Here is a 25,008-nt window from a genome sequence, read left to right on the forward strand (position 1 = left end):
TGTTTATCTTCAACCTCCAGCCATTGGATCTTATGTTTTTGTCTGCTACATTAAAGAAGTTTTACTGTCAGGGCTGAATTGGGGCAATAGTTTTTTAAAGTCTTGGCAGTAGAACTTTATACTTGCCAAGCCCTAAGGTAGATGATGGCAAATGAAGTTCATTGTTGATAAATACAAAGTAATGCACATTTGAGAGAAAAATGAAACTATTCACATAACTTACGAGAGAGTCTGTGTTAACTGTATCAACTGAGGAAGGGGACCTGGACATCACTGTAGACAGTATATCTGCACCCTCCAAAATAATAATAATAATAAAGCAAGATGCTAGGCTGTATAAGGAATGGGATGGAGAATGTTGTTTTATATAAATCAGTGGTGCAGCCTCACCTAGAATACTATGTGCTGTATTGGGCACCCTATCATAAAAATGAGATTGTAGAGTTAGTAAGGGTTCTGACAAGGGGTTACAAATGATCACAGGTATGGAAAAACTCTCTTGTGAAGGGAGACTGAAACGATTGAAATTCTGTATCTTAGAAAGGAAATGAATAAGAGGGGAGATGATAAAGGCATATAAAATAATTGGTATAGAGAAAGGTAGATTGGGAGTATCGATTCTTCCTTGTCTCATAACATGAAAAAAGGGATGTTCAATGAAACAAATTTAAAACCAATAAAAGAAAATAGTTTTTTCCCCCCACACAATATATAACTAAAATTAATGTGAAACTCATTGCCACAGAAATGTTGCAGCTAAAAACTTAGCAAGATTCTAAAAAAGATTGAATGTTTTATATGGATAGCAAAAATATCAAAAGTTACAATAATTAATGATAAATGAGGAGTATTAGGGAGAGAAGATCTAATGCTTCAGAGGGTTTAGGCCAGTGGTTCTCAACCCACAGGCCATTTGCAGCCCAGTCAGTACACAGCTGCGGCCCATGTGCCATCCTCTGAGCCATACAGGTAGTACATCTATTGTGTGAATGCGGCCCATATGATACAGAGAGAGCTGCATATATTGCTCACAATGGAAAACAGATTGAGAACCACTGGTTTAGGCTAATTTCAGTTATTGGAGATTAGGAGGTGAGCTAAAAAGGGGGTCAGGTTATTCCACAGCTGTCTGCTGTGGGGTGTCTTGAACCTTCCTCAGAAGAATTTGGTGCTGATCACTGTTGGAGACAGGACACCAGACTAGATGATCTGCAGCTCTGAACCAGTATGGCAATTCCTGTGTTCCGATACACTAAATCCAATTGCCTGTATAGCTTCCAATTAATTTAAAATGAAAAACAAGCTCCATTCTTTCTGCAGACATGCCTGTTTTGATAAGGTTCTTAAATTCTAATTGTATGATGAGTCCTGGACAACTCTGCAAACTGTTCAATATCTGAAAGACTTTTCTTGTAATAAAGCTATAATGGAATGCCAAAACTTTAAATGTAAGGGGTTTCTAGTGTTACTTTTATTGGCCCTTTCTCATTCCAAGATATAGTGTTGAATTTAATCTTTGTCGTGTTAGGAATTATAAGTAAAGTGTTGATAGCTAGGATGCATCATATGTGGTGCAGGCTGTACCACCTTAATTAAGATTGTGTCATGATCAAGACCCTTTCTTCAGTTGCTTATAACTTTGCCAGACTGTAACTGTTAGGGTGAAATTTTCCATGTCGGGTGTCTGCCACAGGCTGAATGCTTTTGGAAAGTTTCAGATAAAATTGTTCAGCTGTTTCAGAGAATGATTAGGAGAAAATACACTGCTTTGCCCATGCTTGAAACTAAAAATCTCCTGTGCAGGGGTGTGTAGAGGAATAAAAATTTGCCTGCTTTTGGAGGGGCACTTTCTGTGCCCTCCAGGGCCGGAGGAGCTGGCTCTGCTCCCCACCCCAGGGCCGGAGGAGCTGGCTCTGCCACCTTCACCTGTGGTCCGAGGGCTGGTGGAGCTCGCTCTTTCCTGGCAGCTGGAGGAGCTGGATCTCCCTGCCCTGAAGGATTTCTGTGCCCCTGCTGATTTTGGGGGAGGGAGGGGAGGACGTGCCCCTGCTTGTCCACTCTTGCACCTGTTCCTGCTGCTGTGACTTACTACTGTCTCATTGAAAAGCTCTTGTACCTCTGTGGCTTGGAGCAGGGACTTGAGCTTTGACTTGGTGGGGAGGTCACACTAGTGTCAGGGATGTGTCTTTTGCTGTTTGAAGGAAAACTTGTCTAGATTAGAGTTTCTGAAAAATATGAGTTCACACATCCTTAGAGACTTGTTGGTATCTTTGGCCAATTTAACTGCCTAACTATGCCTGCGTTAAATATGCTTGAGCCCAGGGTTCTAGGGGCTAAGCAGGACTTTCCTGTAATTGCTCCTCTTGGCTGCTGTGAGGCCAGGAGGCAGGGCTGTCTATGCTTCCCTTGCTAGTGCCTAAGCAGGAAGCTGCCTAACTCAAGAGCAGATGGGTGACGAACAGAAGGAGGGGGAAGAGTTGTACTGAGGAGGGAGGGTGGAAGGATAGGAGCAGGAGGGGAGAGGGACAGGAGCAGAATGAAACAGAAGATGAGGGGAGATGAGTTGTGCAAAGGTAGAGGATAGGAGTGGGGGAAGGATGAACATGGGCAGGAGCATAAGGGTGTGGGGGCAGGAGCTGGAGAGGGAGTGATAGGGGCTGGAGGGCTGGGGCAGAAGGGTCTAACCACTAGTGCACCCTTCCCTAGCTGTGAATCCCACTGGCAAAGTGTCTCACCCCATCTCTGTGTAGTGGCAGGTCAACACAGACGATAACCCAAGGCTGTATGTGGCCCTGCTTCCACTAGAGGGGCATAGAGCACCACATGAGACTATGTGAATTACACACTTCCCCCGGATCACTCAAATCCCAAGCTTTGTTTCCATAAGAAAGACACACTCTGAGTGAGACTTCTGCATCTGAACACAAAATGGCAACTGGCTCTGCAGCAGTGAAGTGAGTTCTCTCCATTTTAAAGAGACAGTACTCAGAAAGCTGATGGAGATCATATTCACCATTCACTTCAGAGCAAAGACTTAAAATCATGCACTAACTCATCTATTCATGAGGTCACTGAGGGGTGGGGTGAACTTTGCATGCAAAATTAAAAGACAAACAGGATACGCCTCGGTCAACTGAATTTCCTCAGTTATTGTATTTACACTAATGTATAGTGCCCACATTGCAGCCAAGTCTTCTCCCCCTAGATTACAAATGCTATATCACATGCTAGCTATAACTTCCTCCTCCTCCTCTTCATCATGTTTTACCAAATTACGTTCCTATCACTGTGGCGTATTTAAAAAGTTCAGCACTCTTGGTAAGGTAGCAATTAGTAAAATTATAATATTGCTTTTCACTTGTCTAGACACATGCTCCATAGACCAACTGATACCTTATAGTTAACTTTATGATACAGGCATTTTTTTTAAAGTTTCCTTTAATTATAAGAGATATTGGCATAAAAGCAGGAAACTTTTCTCAGGAGTTTCTATTGCTGCTTCCTTAACCCTCACTTTTTGACTGTGGTGTAAGCTGAGCAGCACAGTGGTCAGGAAGGAATTTTCACTTCACACATACTGCATTGCGATACTGGCCAAATGCATTATGGGTGTGTGGGTTGTTTTTTAAAGCCACCTTCCTCTGAAGCATCTTGTCTAAGAAACATGATGTCAGTCTATTGACTTATGGCCTGTTGAATTATGTCAGCTTTTGCGATCCTAATTCAGATGACTTTTTTTGGTCTGAATGGTTTAGACTTGTTTAACCTTAACTTTATATACAGATATATTGTATGCATTTAATTTTTTAATAATTTTTAAGTTAATAGTGCATTATGCATGTTTGGTTTATTTTACAGCCTATTCGACACTTGAAATATTCTTCCTTTAAGAAGTCTTTATTGGGCAGTGTGTCTGACAGTGGAACTGTAACGCTGTGGGATGTAAATAGTCAAAATCCATACCATAATTTTGAAAATGCTCACAAAGCTCCAGCCTCAGAAATCTGCTTTTCTCCTGTCAATGAGTTGCTACTTGTCACCATAGGTTTGGATAAAAGGATCATTCTTTATGACACGTCAAGTAAAAAGTAAGGATTATGTAACTTTTGGTAAGCATTCTTTTATCAGTGGATTGTACGTGAATTTGACTCAATTCTTGTAACTCCAAGAAGTACATTTATCTGTGATTAGAGGTTGTTAGTGTTTGTTTTTAAAGTCAGACCACATTAAGAATGATAGCTTCTAGATTGAATTCTCTAGAAAATAGTGGTTGTGCTCCAGTTAAATTCCTTTTTAGGGTGTGTATATATAATATTTTGATAATGTATAAGTGTACAAGCTTCACAAAGGCTTGATCCAGTGCCCAGTGAAGTCAATGGGAGCCTTTCCACTGACTTATGTAGGTATTTGATCAGTCCTTAGAAGAATAAATATATTGCAAATCTGTAGCTGAATTACAAAAATCTGTGTTTATATAGTTTTGCTGTAATTCTTCAGTGCTGTTGGGAAAGTCTAATTAAAAATAAAAATAGTGACTTAAAAAGTCTTTTTAATTATAACCTCTTCCTATATTTCTCCTGTCTGAAGACTACTGAGAACTCTGGTAGCTGAATCTCCTCTGACAGCAGTAGATTTTATGCCCGATGGCACTACCCTGGCTATTGGCTCGTCCCGTGGAAAAATTTACCATTATGATCTAAGAAAGCTGACGTCACCGGTAAAAACAGTCAGTGCTCACAAAACCTCTGTGAAGTGTATACGCCTTCAGTACAGTAGCACTTGTTCAAAGGTAAAGCATTTCCTTCTTTATCACTCAGACTTAGGTTAATAAAAGGAAACCGTTAACTTTAAGTCTTCTAAAGAAATGTGTATACTGAACTGTCAGTGTATTACAAGTGTCAACATAAAGGAGAATCAGATTTGTCAACACACCAAGAGAAATTGTATAGAAAACAAACATTAACTGTATACATTGTCCATTTAATTTTCTTCTCATTCTTAAGTACAGTTTCAGCATTGCTAGTTGTCTTGTGTAACATGAGTGAAGTTTAGTCTTAAACTCTTTTTGTGTGTGGCTATAGTGCTGTTCTGGGCCTCCACTTCACCCAAGGAGGAGTCTTGTGACACGTCAATGTCTCTCTTGGGGTATGTCTACACTTGGAGTGGGATGTGTGATTTCCATCTTGTATAGACATACTCATGTTAGCGCTCACTTAGCTAGCGTGCCGAAAATAGAAGTGTAGCTGGGGTAGCATGGTGAGTGGTTGTACGGGCTAGCCATTTTGAGTTCAAACCCCACTGAATCCCATCGGTACATACACGGCATGCCTAGCCCATGCCATCAATCACTGCTACCATGGCTACACGACTACTTTTAGTGCTCTAGCATGATGACAGCTAGTGCAAGTATGTCTGCGTGACCTGGGAATCACTCCCCCAGCTCCTAGTGTAAACATACCCTTAGACTGAGTCCCCGGGCTTCGGCATCCCAGTTTCTCACTGTGACTCTTCTAGTGGGGCCTGTTTAGTTGGCTCCCTGCATAAGTTTTCTCTTCAGGGAGCTTTATAATCAGAAAATGTTTGCAGCAACACAAGTCAACCTTTATCAAACAAAGTGTTGTTTATTAGTCAACAGGAACAGTGTATTAGGGAAATAAGGTAAATTAACAGAGAAGGCCTAGCTCGTGACTCTAACCTAAACTTTATTCTCTCCTTGCAAGTTTTGGATAAGTTCCACACAGGCCAAATATCTCTGTTCCTGGCCTGGCAGAGACAGTCAACCCCTGCAACATTTTTCTCTTTGTACCTCGGTCCGAGACTTCTCTCCAGCTGCTCCTGCCCACTTACCCCGGCCCTCTCTCGCTGCTGGGGTCTTTAATGGTTTTGTGTCCCTTTTGAGCCTAGTCTTAGGCCTCGGGAAAATAAACCCACTACTCTGACAGGAGCTAGGCTGTGGGCATTTCCCTGTTAAATGGCTTCTCCGTGGTTCCCTTAAGGACCCTCCATATTCTCTCTGGAGGTATTTTATCTCTGCTCTTGTTCTATTTCCTGTTAGTGGGAAACAAACAGCCTCCTTTTGATTTAACTCCATGCAGTCAAGCAGAGTAATAGCAAGCAGGTAAAATGAGGCACACACGATATTAATAGAAATAGTACAAAATCTCCCACATTCTCCACATTTGCTTGAAGACATCTGACTCCCTACTTGTTATCAGAAACTGAGAGGTTGTATTTGTTTAGACCAATTTCTTGCAATTTAAACATTTTGTGAAACTTGTCCATGTTTTAAACAGGAAAAAAGAATTTGCATATTTTTTTTTTCCTTTAAGTTGGAGCACAAATAACTACTTAAATTTGCTATTTCTCTTCAGTCCAGCTTTAATAAATGTTCTTCAAATAAACCAGCATCCAAAAGAACAGATGTTAAAGCGAGTAGTAATGTTGGAGGAATTCAGAATACTGGCATCATCAAAAATCTTACCTCTAACACACCAATTACAGTTTCACCCCAGCCCATGTCAACAATTGAGAGTAAAGGAGCAGATGTTGTTCAGGACAAAACAGGTAAGGAATCTGGTTTTTAGGATAGGAAATTATCTGAGTTTGTGGAAAAAAAAGATCTTGGAGCAATACTTCACATGCTTTGGCCAGCCTTGCAGAACGAAAGTTCACAAGTCATTATGTCACCATGAAATATTATTTGTATACGTTTGTGTATATAATTGGATTCAGCTGCCTTAACCATGAGACTATCCTTTCTCTTCCCACAGTTCCCTACCTCATTCACCACAGGCCTTCAAACTGCTGCAACAAATCAGGAAGGTATTGACCAACAACAGCCCCATTGCTAGATAACCTTAATTCAATCCCAAGCTGGGTCCGTCCTGTGCACTGAATGAGGCAGGTATCCTGTGGGAAAAAAACAGTATGAGATCGTGTAATTAAAGGCTGTAGCCTATTGCATACACACAAGGAGGCCAAATTAAGGCCACAGGCAACATGAATTTTAACATTTTGTAAGTTTTTGACTTCACAGCCTTAATTTTCTTTTTAATGTAGGTTTTGTTATGTTTTTTTTTTTTAATTCTAATATTTAGCTTAGTACAGGAAGTGGCCGTTTTGCTCATTTACATTGTTAGTGATACAGGCAGTGTCAAACCCCCAAAACAAAAGAATGTAAAAGTTTCGAGCCTACTTAGGGCTTGTCTAGATTAACAGTTAGTCCGTGGCAAGCTGGGTTGTAAATCTACCTCACTGTCTATGTAGACCCTGCTGCTGCTCACTAAAAGTTCCCTCGTGCGCTTTGATGTACATCTCTTTGAAACGAGAATAGATCAAAGCAAGATAGGGATTTTTTTAGTGCACAGCAGCAGGGTCCCTGTGGACAATTAGTGAGAGGTAGATTTACATCCCAGCTTGCTGCGCACTAACAGCTATCTAGATAAACCTGCAGTGTAATAGGTATGGCGCTATTTGTTTTTCCATAAAGTTGGGAGCAGCCACAATTTAATCACCATTGTGTCAACCTTGCACCCTAAAACTGCATGTGCTTATGATAGAATAGCTATGTATGAGCTGAAGGAACTGAGAAAGTCACTGGGTCCATGTGACATTACCCAGGATACAATCTGAACAGTTGAACAGCTGTGTCCCCCTAATTCTCTAGCCAGGGGTGCCTTTTACACTGCTTTGCTGTCAGAATATCCACTCCTGCCCTGTTAGCACAGCTTTTAGCATGCAAATTCACTCCCAGCTAAAATACATGAGCACTCTGACCAGTCACTCATAAATTACATATAGCGCAACACCCACAAATTCTTAGTCCTAGGTTTGTCACCCCAGAAATGTGCATCTTGTATTGTCCAGGACGCTACTGAACAATGCAAGCTCATAAAAAGTCCCCATCATTTCATCAAAGGAAAATGTTATATGCACTAGTTTTATCCCAAATGGAGTTTCCCACAAACTTTAATCCAAACACACTGGTTAAGATAAAACAATAATATAAATTTATTAACTACAAAAAGATAGATTTTAAGTGATGATGCATGAAAGTCCGGAGTGGTTACAAAATAAAAGAGTAATACACAAGCGAATACCTAACTTAACAAGCTAAGTGAACTTAACATCAAAGATCTTTTATCTCACCATATGGTTCTATAAATTTCACAGGCTGGGTCTCCTTTCAGCCTAAGACCACTCCCCCTTATCTGAGCTCTTTGAGAGTCGTTGATGTCAAGACAGAGAGTTGGGAGGAGGAGAGGTGCAATCAAGTGTTTCCCTTCCTCTTCATAATTCAATTTCTTCGGCTAGAAACCTCCTTGCTGAGTCATGGTGACATGCAGTTCTCTGTGGATGTGAGGTTAAAATTGTTCCTGGGGTGAAATGTAAACTTCTTGTTTACACCTTCCCCCCCCTGCTGGAGGATGGCCGCTAAAGTAGGTGATGGCCCTTTAACACCTGTCTGGTGTGATAGTGTGCCTTTGTCTCTGAAAAACTGATTTGTGGTGTTGCCCCAAATTACAACATATTTCAGTAACAATCATACAGTAGAATCTTATAACTTTGCATTTAGTGTTGCTACACATTTTAACAGGTTAATGATATTCAGCAGATTATGACTTTTCAAATGATAACTCACAAGGCATACTTTGTGCAAAATTTATCATAGTCTTGTAAAAGTGGTGACCATAATAGTAGACCATCACAGTCCATTTTATATAATTAATCTTGTTGAGTTTAATTGTGGTAGAGTGATAAAAAGATTTAGATTACCTGTAGACTGTTTAGGTTCTGCATGAAATTATAAAAACATAAGAACGGCCATACTGGGTCAGTCTAATGGTTCATCTAGCCCAGTATCCTGTTTTCCAACAGTGGCTTGTGCCAGATGCTTCAGAAGTAATGAACAGAACAGGGTAATTATCAAATGGTCCAATCCTTGTTGTCCAGTCCCAGCTTCTGGCAGTGAGCAGTTTAGGGACACCCAGAACATGGAGTTGAGTCCCTGACCATCTTGGCAAATAGCCATTGATGGACTTATCCTCCATTAACTTATCTAATTCTTTTTTGAACACAGTTATGCTTTTGGCCTTCACAATGTCCCTTGGCAATGAGTTCCAAGGGTTGACTGTGTGTTTTTTGTGAAGAAGTACTTCCTTATGTTTGTTTTAAATCCATTGTCTATTAATTTCATTGGGTGACCCCTAGTTCTTGTGTTATGTGAAGGAATAAAATAACATTTCCTTATTCACTTTCTCCAGTCCATTCATGATTTTATACACCTTTATCATATCTATCTGTCCCGTGTCCATCCGTCCGTCACCATTAGCCATCTCTTTTCTAAGCCTCACTTAGAGGGCTCCGTGGAAAGGCATTCCTCTGAGCTTTTTATTGTTAGCAGGGTCTTGTTCTAGGTGCAGTTTTTGTCCAAGAGGCTTAAAAGATGGAATGCTTTGCAGGCTAGTTTGTTTGTTTGTTTTTTGTCCCCCCTGATTCCCCTTTCTAGCTCTCACTAGAAAGATAGCTGGGGAATATAGGATGAGAGTTAGGTTAATTAAATCTCCCAGGGACTTTTGGAGATCTTTGCCTTTTACTCAAGAATTCAGATTGTATATATGCCTGATGCTAACAAAACAGAAGAAGAAAATTATGGTGCAGCATATTTTGTGATATTTGTTTTAAAAGTATGCTCCAATTTTTTTTTGTTTTACTTTTGCATGAATAGTGTTAGGCAGTTTCAAGTCTATCTTGCTTTTCATGCCACAGTATTTGTAGTGAAGAGAAGGCTAAATTGGTTTTCTCATTCTTCTAGAGTTTATGCCTCATACCTTGTACTTTGGCTGACAGAAGTACTTACAGTTAGCGCTTAAAGGTGCAGGAAGTTCTTTTAAAATAAAGCTCACCACAAAAGCAGTTAATTCATGTGCCCTTGTTGCATTATTTTTTTTTTTAACATTGTGCATTGATTTGACAGAGGAGATAACGCTAACTAAACACAGCACTTTTAATTAGCAGCTGTTTTGTAGGAGTTCTGACCCTTACTCTGCAAGGAAGTAAAATGCCATTGCTCTCTAAGGTATAACTTATTGGAATTTAACTTGAGCAAATTCAGTTCTGAAAAAATATTCTCAAGTCTATTGAGCAGGTCTTTGAGGGGTTTCAAGACTCAAAAGAAATTTTTAATGATTTTTTTTACGCTGCTAAACTTTCCCTTTTTTTTAAATAAGGAGAAATATGTTTAACAACATTTATTAAGCAATAAGTCACTGCAGTCTATAGGGACACTGATTAATTAACCCCCTTGGGTATGCAGTGCAGTAGAATGCTTCCTGTGTACCCAAGAAGTGTCACTAATCAACATTACTGCACCATCTGGAGAGTCTTCCTTCAGTTACAACATGCACTTATTAAAAGCATTCATCTTTCCTATTTAAAAACAATTACATTTTTTTATGATTGGTCTTATTTGTGTGCTAGAACTCAGTTAAATATTTAAAGAGTGCATGCTTGAAATTGGCATCTGGGTAATGCTATAAAATAGCATATTTTCTTGTATATGAGCCCAAAACCCTGTGCTTAAGTTTTATGGAGAGTCCTTTGGGTGTTGGTGAGAGTAAACCTTCTAGGTGAAATAGTACACATTTATCGCAGTATTACATGTAGGATAGAGTGGAAAGGAATCTAAGCTCAGAGAGAACATTTATATGCCAAAATATATCAAAGTGAAATTCAGAATATGATCCAAATTACAAGTTTATGGATCTGATTATGCAAACATACATGCGTATGGGTAACTTCACACACATGCATAGTTACACTGAGTTTAGTTGGACCACTTGCATGATTGAAGTTACTGGTGTGTAAATGTTTGCGGGACTAGGCCCTATGAATGGATTTCACCCTGATTTGTTGTTAACTTATTCATAGATTCATAGGCATATTCATTGTTGTAGTCATGTTGGTCCCAGGATATTAGACACACAATGTGGGTGAGCTGCCTTATTTCAGCTGTGATACTCAGACCTGAAGAAGAGCTCTATGTAAGCTCAAAAGCTTATTTCTAACCAAGAAAAGTTGGTCCAATAAAAGATGCATCATCATTCACCTTGTCTCATAGACTTTAAGGCCAGAAGGGACCATCATGATCATGTAGTCTGACCTCCTGCACATTGCAGGTCATAGAACCTCACTCATCTGCTTAACCTCTGGCTGAGTTACTGAGTTCAAACCAGTGACTTGTGTCCTATGCTGCAGAGGGGTACAACCCGTCCTCACCCCCCCCCCCACCCCCAGCATCTTTGTCAATCTGCCATGTTTAGGGTTGGGAAGGAATTCCCGCCCCCCTCCCCAGGTCAATCGGTTAGATACTAAGCATCTTGGTGAGATCCACCAGCTAGACACTTGGAAAATAATTCTCTGTAGTAACTTAGAGCCGTTCCCATCTATTGTCCAGTCTCTGGCCATTGGAAATATTTGCTACTAGCAGTCACAGATGGGTCACCATGCCATTGTAGGCAGTCTCATCATACCATCCCCTCCATAAACTTAGCAAGGTCAATCTTGAAACCAGTTAGATTTTTTGCCCCCACTGCTCCACTTGGAACACTGTTCCAGAACCTCATTCCTCTGATGGTTAGAAACAGGTATCTATTTTCAAGCCTAAATTTGTTGGTGACCAGTTTATATCCATTTGTTCTTGTGCTAACATTGGCCCTTAATTTAAATAACTCCTCTGCCTCCTTGGTATTTGTCCCTGTGATGTATTTCTAGAGAACAATCCTATCTCTCCTCAGCCTTTGTTTGGTTAGGCTAAACAAGCCAAGCTCCTTGAGTCTCCTCTCATAGGGTAGGTTCTCCATTGCTCTGATCATCGTAGTAGTCCTTCTCTGCATCTGTTCTAGTTTGAATTCATCTTTTGTAAACATGGGAGATCAGAATTGCACTCCGTATTCCAGATGGGGTCTTATCAGTGCTTGGTATAATGGTAATAACACTTCCCAGTGTCTACTGAAAATATATCACCTGATGAGTCCTATGGTTACATTGGCTTTTATCACAGCTGCATCTCATTGACGGCTCATAGTCACCCTGTGGTCAATACACCCATGTCCTTCTCTTCCTCTATCGCTTCTAACTGATACATCCCCAGTTTATAGCAGAAATTCTTGTTGTTAGTTCCCAAGTGCAAGGTCCTGACTATTAAATATCATTCCATTTCTGTTGTTCCAGTTTTTAACATCCTCCAAATATTCTTGTATGATATTTCGGTCCGCCTCCATATTGGCATTACCTCCCAACTTTGTGTCGTCCACAAATTTTATTAGCACATTTCCATGTTTTTGTGCCAAAGTCATTAATAAAAATGTTAAATAAGACTGGTCTCAAAATTGATCTCTGTACTCCACTAACAACTGCTCTCCAGCTTGACAGTTCACCTTTCAGTATGACCTGCTATAGTCTCCGCTTTAACCAGTTCCTTACCCACCTTTCAGTTGTCATCTTAATCTCCATCTTTTCTAATTTAACTAATAATTTCCCATGTGGAACTGCATCAGGTGCTTTACTGAAATTCAGGTAGATTAGATTTACTGCATTTCCTTTGTCTAGAAAATCTTATCTTCTCAGAGAAAGAGATCAGGTTGGCCTGGCATGATCTACCTTTTATAAAACCATATTGTATTTTATCCCAATTATCGTTTAGCTCTGTCTTTAATTACTCTCTTTCAGAATTTGTTCCAAGACTTTACATACAATTGATGTCAAACTAACTGGCCTGTAGTTTTCTGGATCCTTTCCCACCCCCTCCCCTTTTGTTAAAAATAAGTGTAGTATATTAGCAATTCTCCAGTCATGGGGTATGACAGCCCAGTTTATGGATTCATGAAAAATCCCTGCTATTGGATTTACAATTTCATGTGCCAGTTCCTTTAATATTCTTGGATGGAGATTATCCAGGTCCCCCAATTGGTCCCATTAAGCTTTTTGAATTTGACTTTCACCTCGAATGTGGTCATTTCTACTTCCATATCCTCGTTTCCATTAGCCACCTTGTCACTACCCTTAAACTCTTCATTGCCCTTATTTAAAAACTAAGGCAAAGTATTTGTTTAGGTGTTGAGTCATGCCTAGATTATCTTTAATCTCCACCCCATCCTCAGTGCTTAGCAGTTTCATTTCCTTTTTCCTTGTTTTCTTTTTATTTGTACGTCTAAACAACTTTTTGCTATTGGTTTTAATTTCCTTTGCAAAGTCCATCACATCAAGCTTTTCCGTTTGGTGTGGAAAGGTCTGCTTGTATATTGAGTAGCTAATTATAGGCAGGGCTGGCAGAGGTCTGTATGGTAGATCTAAAGGTTCCAAGCCTGCCGACGACCATGTGGATATCATTATGATGCGACATGATGGAATTCCTGATTTTCAGTTTGCTTTTTTGGAAACAGGCAATTACAAACACAAACAAGTTTAAAAGAACACTAAAAAAATGTCAGTGTCAAGTACTCAGAAGTTTGGAAATGCCAGAATTAAGGTTTCAATCCAACATTAATTTGCCCCTTTTAATTACATGATCAATACTATTTTTTCCACAGGACCCCAGCCTCATTCAGTGTCCAGGATGGGCCAGCTCTAGGCACTAATAATTACACTGCTCTACAGCCAAAATGCTTCTGAAATAAATGTAGTTAAACTTTACTAATTCTGGGTCACTGAGAACGAAAATGATGCTTAAAATTGTTGATTGGCTCTAGTTTTCAAGATATGCTATTGGATCAGTATATACGACCCTTGACTTGGGAATTGTGGAGGATAAGTGAGTTATAAAGGGAAGGGATCTCAATTTAAACCAGAAATGACTAAAATACATCTTTGACTGGATCTATGAATAAATCTATGACTGGGTTTGGACAGTACTTGCTTTTTAGGCAAAACAATGAATGATGCAATCTGAAGCTGGTATTGCGTCATATATGATATGAATTGCATCCTGTTATTCCTAGAAGTCATGGATGATGCAATCATAACGAAGCTTACATCACTCTGCTGAACAAATTGCCCTATATCAGCTCTAGAAATCATACAGTGTCGTGCTCTCTTATTTGTCAGTGTTTGATTTTGCAAAGGGACACGTTTCTGTTTAGCCAAAGTGAGCAGAGACGCCTCGTACTTGTGTGAACAGTGCAGATAACTTCTGCTATGTTTGTGGTGAAGTGACTTTTGCATCCCAAAAGCGCAGTATAACCACTATGGTTAAGAAAGCCTATCACCTTTATTTTGGCTGCAAAATTGGAGATCAGGACAAGAGGTGGTTCCCACACATATGCTGCAACACTTGTGCAACAAATCTTCGCCAGTGGTTGAACAGGAAAAGGAAATCTATGCCTTTTTGCAGTGCCAATGATTTGGAGAGAGCCAACAGATCATACCAGCAATTGTTACTTCTGCATGATGCCTCCAGTTGGGAAAGGTGTGTCAAAGAAGAAAAAGTGGACTGTGCATTATCCAAACATTCCATCAGCTATACGCCCAGTACCCCACGGAGAAGGACTGCCGGTTCCTGATGCACCAGAATCATTCTCACTTGAGTCAGACGAGGAAGAGGATGAAACTTCTGGTCCTGAACCATCAATGTCACAGGACCCACATTTTCCCCCCTCCTCCTCCTCTGAACCACACCTCAGAACACAAGGTGAACTGAATGACCTTGTCAGGGATTTGGAACTACCCAAGAGTAAGGCAGAGCTATTGGGCTCCAGACTACAGCAGTGGAATCTCCTGGCAGGTGATGTTAGGGTTTCCATGTTCCATGACCGTCAAAAGGATCTTGTCCCATTCTTCTTCATGGAAGGTGATCTTGTAGCCTGCAACAACATCGATGGTGTGATGGCAGCCCTCAACATCGTTCACGATCCAGATGAGTGGAGGCTGTTCATTGATTCATCGAAGACGAGTCTTAAAGCTGTTTTATTGCATAATGGCAATGTTTTGCCATCAATTCCAGTTGGTCATGCAGTCCATATGAAGGAAACCTATGACAACATGAAACAACTTTTGAGGTGCATAAACTATGACCAACATCAGTGGCAGCTTTGTGGCGATTTGAAGGTTGTTGCTCTCTTGCTTGGTCTGCAGACTGGATATACAAAGTACTGCTGTTTTCTCTGCGAATGGGATAGTCATGCAAGAGATTCCCACTACATCAAGAAAGATTGGCCACTCCGACAGTCATTGGAGCCTGGGAGGAAAAGTGTTCAGCATCCACCACTTGTTGAATCAAGGAAGATTTTGTTACCACCCTTCCACATCAAGCTGGGTCTGATGAAGAACTTTGTCAAGGCCATTGACAAAACACAAGCAGCTTTCAAGTACCTCTGTGGAAAATTTCCAAGGTTAAGTGAAGCAAAGATAAAGGAAGGTGTCTTTGTTGGTCCTCAGATTCGTGAACTTCTTCGAGATGATGCATTTGACCATGCACTGCGTGGCAAGGAAAAGACGGCATGGAAAGCCTTCCAGTTAGTGGCAATAAATTTTCTCGGAAACAACAAGGCAGACAACTACAGGTTGTTGGTGGGAAAACCTCCTCAAGGCATACAAAAGCCTTGGTTGCAACATGTCACTAAAGATACATTTTTTGCACTCTCCTCTAGATTTTTTTTTTTCCACCAAACTGCGGAGCAGTGAGCGACGAGCACGGCGAGCGATTTCACCAGGACATAGCAACAATGGAAAAACGCTATCAGGGCAAATGGAGCCCATCAATGCTTGCAGACTATTGCTGGACAGTGACAAGAGATGCTCCATTTAATGAATACAAGAGACAAGCCAAGAAGCGCCGAGTAGACACTGAATAGGACTAAACTATGTACAGAATAGTTTTTTGCCTTTTGTTTCATAATAAATTTTATTTATATAACCCTTTTGCTGATTTTTAAAGTGTTACATAAACAGGACAGGTGAATTATTATCATGGAAAGCAACCATAAACACATGAAAAGACCTAGGTTTACAATTTATGATTAAAACTCTATCTACACAATATACATAGACATAAAATGTAAAAACTTAAATATCTTAGAAACAGTAGCCAATCAGTTGTTTTAATTGTCATATTTGAATTCAGCACATCAAAATACATAATAAATAGCACATTTTATCTCTGAAGCAGACGACTTCTCAAAAATTGTAGACCAGGGTTAGTGGAATAGGGGTATGGAATTCAGAAGCTCAAGACACTCCTAATTCAGTCTGTAAACTCATTTCCCAAAAGCGGGCTTCCCATTCTACGGGGGATGTGTTTTCTTTTGATCCAAGTCTTAGTTTGCAGCCCAACCCTCCCCCCAAAAAAACAAAACCAAAGATGATTGGCAATGGGAACTTCAGCCAGGACAGAAAGAGACCTGTTCGAAGGGATGAAGATAGGATCGAAATTATAAATGTCTCCTCCTTCACATAGTGTCCCTATGGGCATTCCCTTCAGATGCGCATGCCACCCGTGTGCCTTTTGATTGGAAATTTTTGTTTGGAGTGCTTGTTTGGACTGCACTTGCGCTCTAGTCCTCCTTGTGCTGTGGTCCAAAGATATATAGAGAATTATCTGGGCAAGCTGCCCTCTGTTCCTTCTCAATTCCCCTTGGCCTGAGATGGATCATCTAGTGTGCCTGCATCTTGCTTAGTCTCTAGTTTAGCATTACTGTTTTTGTTTTAACCAGTTAGTTTTAGTATATTTCAGTTTGCTTGGTATGGTAGTTATTATATAGAACCCACCTGTAAAATATTTCCTCCCTCACCAGGGGAGCTTCGGTGGCGGGGTGAGTTTTTGTTTGTTTGTTTTGCTGGGGTGTTCTGGGATCCTCATGATTAAAATGTTGGCTCTTCTGCTGGGAATCCATCCTGGTTAATGACAGACACTGGTGAATCCACTCTTTAGGAGATACTCACATAATCTGCAGAGTGCAAGATCTGCACCTCTTTTAACAACAGATTGAAGAATAACAGATTAAATCAAGTTTCAGCTCCTAATGATGGGAATAGGCTTTGTGACCAGCCTCAGGCCCAGGGAATCTCTCTGTACATCGGCATCTGAGTACTCTTTACTGCCCTATTGACCTCCATTTCTTGGTCGATCCTTGACAGAAAAGACTGCAGAAGGTACCCCCAGGCTCCTAAGAAAAGAAATTCTAGTTCTCCTAGTAGAGAGCCTCCATCTAAAAGAGTCCGGTCATCTCCGAGACTGTGTGCTCCAGAGACCTCCAGTTCCAAAAGGTGTTCCGTGAAGACTCCAAACTACTCTGGTACTGGAAGTTCTTTGAAGATTTCCAGTTCTTCAAAACACCATGGTACCAGTCATACCTTGGTACTGAAACCAACCCAGGTACTATTAAAGCATGATAGACCTAGCAGAGGCTCCAAGCACTCTACTTCACAGAAGCCTATGCCATCTTCAGACTCTTGGATGCTGGTATATGGGTATCCTAGATGTTGATACCCGTAGAAGAGAGGCTATCCTTATTCTTGGTACCAGTCCCATCTAACAGGAATGTGTCTCAAATGTCAGTGCCGTCGGTATCTGCCCCATCTTCCAAGTTGGGATCACAGAAGCAGGTAATTCTCTTGGTACCGACACCGATTTCTGCAGAGCCTTTATCTATTTTGGCTCATTTGCACTTGGTAGTGCAAGAATTTAGATATTCTAGAGCCTTGGTCACACAAGACAAGCCATAATCCCTCTTGTTAATGGGTTCCAGGTGTTTGTCTGAACCGAGATCCACTTGGTCTCCAAGACAATATCTTTCACCAGTATCTCATAGATCTCCAGTACCGATTGAAACAGACAGGCAGTTGCATTTGCTTCAGGTGTCCTCTCCACCTTTGGACTAAATCAAGGATGATTCCTCAGACTCGCCAATCTCTGTATAGGGATCCTCTGACTGTTCTACATGAGACATTCCTCCATCTTTCTATCTTGCAGGGAAATCTCAGAGGACAGATAATCTTATGCCCCTCTTTACCTGCATGACCAACATTGCATCCTCCCTCCTTTGCCTTATGGTCCACCTCAGTGGCCATACTGGAACCTCCGGGCTGTCTGCTATCACCAGTTCTTAAAGCCTCCCAGCTCCTCCCATGGAGATGGTTGATGGAGACTCTGCCCTCTCCTCCCTCCTTAAAAGCCTCAGGAGGAGTCTTTTGAAGACCAGGAAGCTAGAGCAGACAAGGAGGTGACATTGCAAACTAATATTTCATCAACCTCATCAAACAAGGCCACAGTGCCACTTCCACCTTCTCTTGCTGAATACTTTAAGCAGTTTTAGAAATTGATTAAATGTATTTCTGAATCCTTATAGATTCTGCCAGAAGAGGTCCAGGAGTCCCAACATACATTTTTTGACTTTTTATGTACATCAACTTCTGGCAGAGAGGCTGTACCGGTGAATGAAACAAAACTGGACCCTAACAAAACCATCTGGCAAACTCCAGCCACTGCATACCTGCTTGCAAATGGGAGGACAAAAAATATTGCATACTGGTGAAAAATTCAGAATTCGTATTCATTTACCCACCCTCCACTGAATTATTTGGTTATGGAAGCTGTCAGTGAGCATAACACACAACATCAGATGAAGTCAACACACTGTGTCAAGGAACAAAAGCGTCTTGACCTTTTGGACTTGAACTACTTGTCAGTGACTCTACAATTCCAGCCTGTTAATTACCAAGCCCTGATGGCAAAATATAACTACATCAATTATGGTAAATTCAACAATTGTATTGATCACCTCCCAGTAGAACACACGCTCACTCCATCTCTACTGCAGTCATTATGCATAGAACATCTGGCTACAACTGTTTAGCTTTTCTAGGGAGGTCCAAAATACTGTAGCGGATCTTCCTTTTTGTGAGCTTAAGCTCTTTTCTGAGTCCTCAAATGAATCTCTTCTGACTTGAAAAGATTCCAGGGCCATGCTCAGTAAGTAAGAGAAATTTAGTAGGTTGTACTCGGCATAGAGAGCTCATCTGGTTCAATACACTTTCTCCCATAGATCCACAGAACCACCTAAAAGAAACCTAGCTATCAAAAGAAGAGACTATCCACTGTGACTATTGTAACCTTCACCACCTAGCAGTCCTTGTCCTCCAAACATCAATGATGATGATTTGGTTAAGGGCACAGAACATTTCCCTCCCCCCCCCCCCCCCCACACACACACACAATAGGATGGTGCAGCTGAAGATTTCTATCTGCCTCCCTCCCTTTGAAAACTGATTCTCCCATTTCCAACCAGCCTGGGACCAAATCATATCCAGCAAGTGGGTTTTGGAAGTCATAACACTGAGTTATTCCATTCAGTTCACCTCCATCCTCACCTTCCCCATCCCTTTTCAGGGACCCTTCTCACAAGCACTTGCTGAGGCAGGAAGTCAACTCTCTCCTGTGTATAGGGGCCATAGAAGCAGTTTCAGCCAAGCACAGAGGGAAAGGTTTGAATTCCAAGTTTTTATTCTGGTCCCATAAAAGAACAGAGGATGGAGACCAATATTAGCTCTTTGGCTCCTAAACACCTTCATGAAATCACAAAAATTCAGGATGGTGACTCTTTCAGCTATAAGTCCATTGTTAGATTGTGGGAATTGATTCTTGGCCCTCAGTCTTCAGGATGTGTGCTTCCATGTTGCAATTCACCCCTCTGACAGGAGGCTTCTTCGCTTTCTAGTCAGCCAGTCTCTTTCAGTATGAAGTACTCCCTTTTGACCTTTCCTCTGCTCCAAGAGTGTCCTCAAACATCATAGCAGTGGTAGCTGCTCATTTGCGTTACCTGGGAATAATAGTCTTCCCTTACTTTGGATGGCTGCTGAAGGCACAGTCGTACAACAAAACTCCGTGTCTCTGCCATCCATCTGATAACGTCCGTCTTCCATAGATTAGGATTTCAACTCAGTATTGACAAGTCCACCTTGACTCTGGTTTAGCAAATAGATTTCATAGGGGCTTCTTTGAATTCCATAACCGCCAGAGCTTATCTTCTGAGGGACAGATTTATAACTCTAACAAACCTAATTTCCAAGCTGCAAGTAGGTCCCCAGACTTCAGCAAGAAATTGTCTTCCTATGTTAGTTCTTATGGCAGCACGTATTTTTGTAATACACTATACCAGATTATGCCTTCGCTCCTTTTAAGGATGGCTCAAACAGTCTATATTCTGAACATAGTCTAGACAAGCACCTATGATTCCCTCACAATGAATTGAACTTGCTCAGTGGATGGAAGGACCCCTCTAAAGTCTGTGCAGGAGTCCCATTCTTCCCATTTTCTCCCACTGTCAGTATAACATCAGATGCATCCCTTCTGGGATGGGAAGTGCACCTAGGGGATCTTACTAAGTGAGGGCAAGTGGTCTGCCCAAGAATCTTTTCTATACATTTAACATTCTGGAACTGAGAGTAGTCAGGAATGCATGTATCTACTTCCTTCCTCTAATCAGGAGCAAGTCCATCAAAATCATAACAATGTGCCCCGTTTGTTTTACATCAGTGGGGAAGTGAGGTCCCCTTTTCTTTGGGCTGAAGCCATAAAGCTATGGAACTGGCACACAAGCAGTCACATCCTGATGTCAACATCTTACGTACCAGGCAAACAAAACACTAGAGTTGACAATCTCAGCAGGCATTTCTCCCAAGATTACAAGAGGGAACTGGGCTCGAGAATCTCCATTGTGTCTTTCTAACATGCAGTGTCCGAGAAGTGGATCTGTTTTCTGACACCCTCAACAAAAAGGACAGGAACTTTTGTTTGAAAGGAAGTCTGGTTCCCCCCCTCCCCTTTTTTTTTTTTTAAGTGATGTCATCCTTATTCTGTGAACGACTGCACATATCCTTCAATACCATTGCTTCTGAGAGTGCTCATAGAGCAAGAAAAAGCCAGTGTCATTTTAGTTGTACCAACTTGGCCTAGACAGGTCTGGTACCCTTACCTGATTTGCCTCTCTTCTTGTTCACCTGTTCCCTATGTGCTGTGCTAGGACTCTGGCTGCCCTCTTCATCCCAGCTCCTCGGTGATTCTTGGGGATAGAGACTTCCTCTTCAACAGAAGTACAGCAGAGAGACATCTATGAAAAATGCTTACCTTCAGAAGTGGAAGAGATTTCACCATGCCTGTGTCTGATGACAGACTTCTTCTGTTTACTCTTCCCTTTCTGCTGTCCTTGACTATCTGTTGAAATAAAAAAAAAATAAAAGTCAGATCTTGTCATGGTTCCATCATGGTTCATTTGGTGGCTATGACAGCCTTTCATTTGTCCATGGAGGTTTTTCAGTTTTTGCTCACTTCACGATGACAACATTCCTCAAAGGACTGCTGAATTTTTTTTTATGCAGATCAAGGAACCCACCCCGGTATGGGGTGGGGACTTGGTCCTTAACTGTCTAATGAAGCCCCCTTTTGCACTTCTTCTGGCTACCTGTGCACTACTCCACCTTTCTATGAAGTCAACCTTCCTGGTAGCCATCACTTCTTTCTGAAGGGTTGGAGGAAATGGGTGTTCTGAAGGCAGACCCCCCCTTCCCCCCCCCCACTCACCATGTTCTTCAGGAACAAAGTTTCATTATGAGCACATCCTAAATTTCTACCTAAAGTTTCTTCTGAATTCCATATTAACTAGGTTTTCACCTGGCATGACTTTTGAAAGAAAACTGGACTAGAAAGGAAGCAGCCTTTCCTTCTTTAGATGTCAGAAGGACACTGGTGTTCTATTTAGATAGAACCAAGCATTTCAGGAAGTCTCCTAGACTCTTTGTGTCAGTTGCTGACAGATTCAGAAGATCTGCAGTTACACCCAGAGATACACTTTTTGAGAGTCTTCAGGATGAATTATCTCTTATTATGACAATGTTCAGTCTCCTTCTAGGGTGATAGCCCATTCCACAAGGTCCCAATCTACTTCTGTGGCTTTCATTTAACAATATTCTGGTCACTGAAGTTTCAGAGCCATAACCTGGACCTCAATACATACCTTTTCCCAAACGTTATGCTCTGATTCATTCTTCTAAAGCAAATAATGTGGTTGGCAATGCAGTCTTCAGTGTTACATCCATCTCCATCTAGGGATACTGCTTGGGAGTTACCTGAAGTGGAGCACACACAGGGATGCTACTTGTAGAAGAAGTTACTCACCTTGTGCAGTAACTGGAGTTTTTAAGATGTGTATATACCTGTGGGTGCTCCTCATAGAGCTAGAAATCAATAAAGATCAGTTCCCAAGCCATTATGGACAGACAACATTTATACTACTGCAAGTGATCTAAAGTTATATTTAGCTTTGTTTTTCTATGCTGCTTTTCTAGGTTTAAAAGAGATGTAGAGGCTGACAGGCTTAGCCCATCTTTAACTCTATAAAGTCTGAGTTGGATCAATCTTGGAATATCCACCTTTTTACTTCCAGTGAAAAATGACCACCTTTAGAATAGAAGAGATATCAAGAATAGTTATTAATCCTTTCTTTTATGTCGTATCTTTCATTTCTTCTTCATTCTTGTAGAATTTTCAATTGAGACTTTTTTTTGGTTAAACTTTAAGATGACATAAGAACAGCCATACTGGGTCAGACCAAAGGTCTATCTAGCCCAGTATCCTGTCTTCCAACAGTGGCCAATGCCAGGTGCCCCAGAGGGAATGAACAGAACAGATAATCAAGTGATCCATCCCCTGTCGCCCATTCCCAGCTTCTGGCAAACAAAGGCTAGGGACACCTAACTAACTGCTCATTTTCTAAACACTAGTTTTAGAGCTTTGGGGGTGGGGTGGGGTGGGGGGGGGGGAAGCAGCTTGAAGATACACACACATATATTTATATATAATTTTAAACTGAACATTTAACAACTGTATAAGCAGAGACTGCTTTTTATTGCTGGATAATGTTGATAGGTGACTTTTCTTCTCCAAGCTTATAAAAGTACTTTACTTTTTGGGGAGTGGGGTGCTGGGTTGTTTTGTTTGTTTTTTTGTTTTTTCTAATTTCCATTAATCCTGACTGCATCCATCAAGTAAACAATACGTTTTGTAGTGTTACCTGAAAAACTTAGTTTGAGCATTTGTCTCCATTAACAAGACTCCTTGTATAAAAGGAAAAAGTCAACCTATATTTTTCTTTCATGTGTGTGACTGGAGGCTGTTAATGAGGTAACTCCCTCACATGAAGGAATGTACAGACAAAGAGTTGGTTTTCTAATTAGAATTGCTACAAGACCATAAAATAAAAGTATAGCAAACTTTGTTTTGCCTTTTGTTAGGGAAACTGCTTGGATTGATGTTCAGTTAGAGATTTTGTAAAGCAAGCCGAGTCTTTTATTTTATTTTATTTGATGTAATGAAACAGTAAGTCCCTAATAGAATGTTGTTGTCATCTTAAGGTTTTCCTCGTAGCGGCAGCATGGATGTAATTCTATCTAAAGAAACAGATCATGGGAAGAGTGCCAATATGACTAACTTTGATGATCTGGGACGAGATAGTTTGGGTGACATGTTCTCTCCAGTCAGAGATGGTAAGTTGTTAATATTGAAACTTGTAAGATTCGTTACAATGCAGATGAAAAAAAAACTAGGAGTCCTTGTGGCACTTTAGAGACTAACAAATATATTTGGGCATAAGCTTTCGTGGGCTAGAACCCACTTAAGCAGATGTATGAAGTAAAAAATACAGGCGCAGATATAAATACATGAAAGGATGGAGGTGCTTTACCACGTGTTAGGTCAGTCTAACGAGATAAATCAATTAACAGCAGGATACCAAGGGAGGAAAAAGAACTTTTGAAGTGGTAGGAGAGTGGCTCATTACAGACAGTTGACAAGAAGGTACCTGCTCCTGTATTTTTTACTTCATACATCTGCTTAAGTGGGTTCTAGCCCACGAAAGCTTATGCCAAAATAAATTTGTTAGTCTCCAAGGTGCCACAAGGGCGCCTCGTTTTTTTTGCTGATACAGACTAACACGGCTACCACTGAAACCTGTCACAATGCAGATGAATTCTTGCTGTGTGCTCTGTCTGGCATCATCTTGTGTAGTACTTCTCCATACAACAAGGCTCAGAGAGCTTAATGCTTTTAGTTTTGCACATATTGCACAGGATCCTATCTTTTTGCAGGCTTTGGAAAACTAGGATTTTTTTTTTTTTTTAAGTAGGCAGACAACAAACTTTCATCAGAACATTTGTAAAAATGCAAGAGTTGGCTGTAAGAAAATATCAGTGTTGAGTGTCAATAAAAATTCTGCCACTGTGGTCATTTGAATACTCATTGTCCGAGATGGGCCTATGGTGCACAGTCCAGATCCAAGTTTTCCCAAAGTTCTGGGATCCTGGTTGCACCTCAGACTCTTTCCCTATGATACGTATTTTTAAAACTTATTAGAAACAAAAGTATGAAATAGACTAACATGGTGCTCAAATATCCAGAAGGCAAATTAATAAGAAAACAATCGGAGGCATTATTTTTATTGATTTCTAGGAGCTTATGTTGATGGGGAAGTTAGAGTAGTGCGTCTGCTTTCACCTTTGGGCTCTGATCCTGAAAGCACATGCACTAATGTGGATCTCTGCACCTGTGTGCAATCCTATTGGAAGTCATGAATCTGTATAAGTAGAGCCCTGCAAGTCTGCGGATATCTGCCTTTATCTGTAGACCATTTCTGCGGATCGGATGCAGATACAAACTTTGTATCCATACACTGCTCTATGTATGAGTGCAAGAGTCCAGAATGCAGAAGCAGGAGTCCAGAATACAAAAGCTGTTCCTGTTTCATAGTTATGTTAATTGCTTATTATTAAACTACTGTGTTGATGTAGAATACTGACACAGATTCAGTCTACACAAGTTTTAAATTAACCTTTATTTTTGTCAATATTTTATAGATGTTGCAGTTTACAAAACAAATGAAGATCTTCCAGGAAAAGGAGATGGTAAGTGTTTTTGCAGTACGTTTCTGTTTACTGTCAAGGCTAAAAACAAAACAAGCCTGTTTA

The 25,008-nt window shown here is 40.8% G+C and overlaps 1 protein-coding gene across 1 annotated transcript in view; it reads left to right on the forward strand.

Annotated features, from left to right (window-relative positions):
- Positions 1–25,008, forward strand: part of NEDD1 (NEDD1 gamma-tubulin ring complex targeting factor) — a 61,212-nt gene that overhangs the window by 13,400 nt on the left and 22,804 nt on the right. The window contains exons 6-10 of the mRNA XM_065560866.1: positions 3,859–4,088; positions 4,588–4,789; positions 6,372–6,564; positions 23,401–23,532; positions 24,898–24,945. Of these exons, the coding sequence (XP_065416938.1) occupies positions 3,859–4,088; positions 4,588–4,789; positions 6,372–6,564; positions 23,401–23,532; positions 24,898–24,945 (805 nt within the window). The remainder of the gene's footprint in view (positions 1–3,858; positions 4,089–4,587; positions 4,790–6,371; positions 6,565–23,400; positions 23,533–24,897; positions 24,946–25,008) is intronic.

The sequence above is a fragment of the Chrysemys picta genome, chromosome 1, assembly GCF_011386835.1.
Source record: "Chrysemys picta bellii isolate R12L10 chromosome 1, ASM1138683v2, whole genome shotgun sequence".
Lineage (NCBI taxonomy): Eukaryota > Metazoa > Chordata > Testudines > Emydidae > Chrysemys > Chrysemys picta.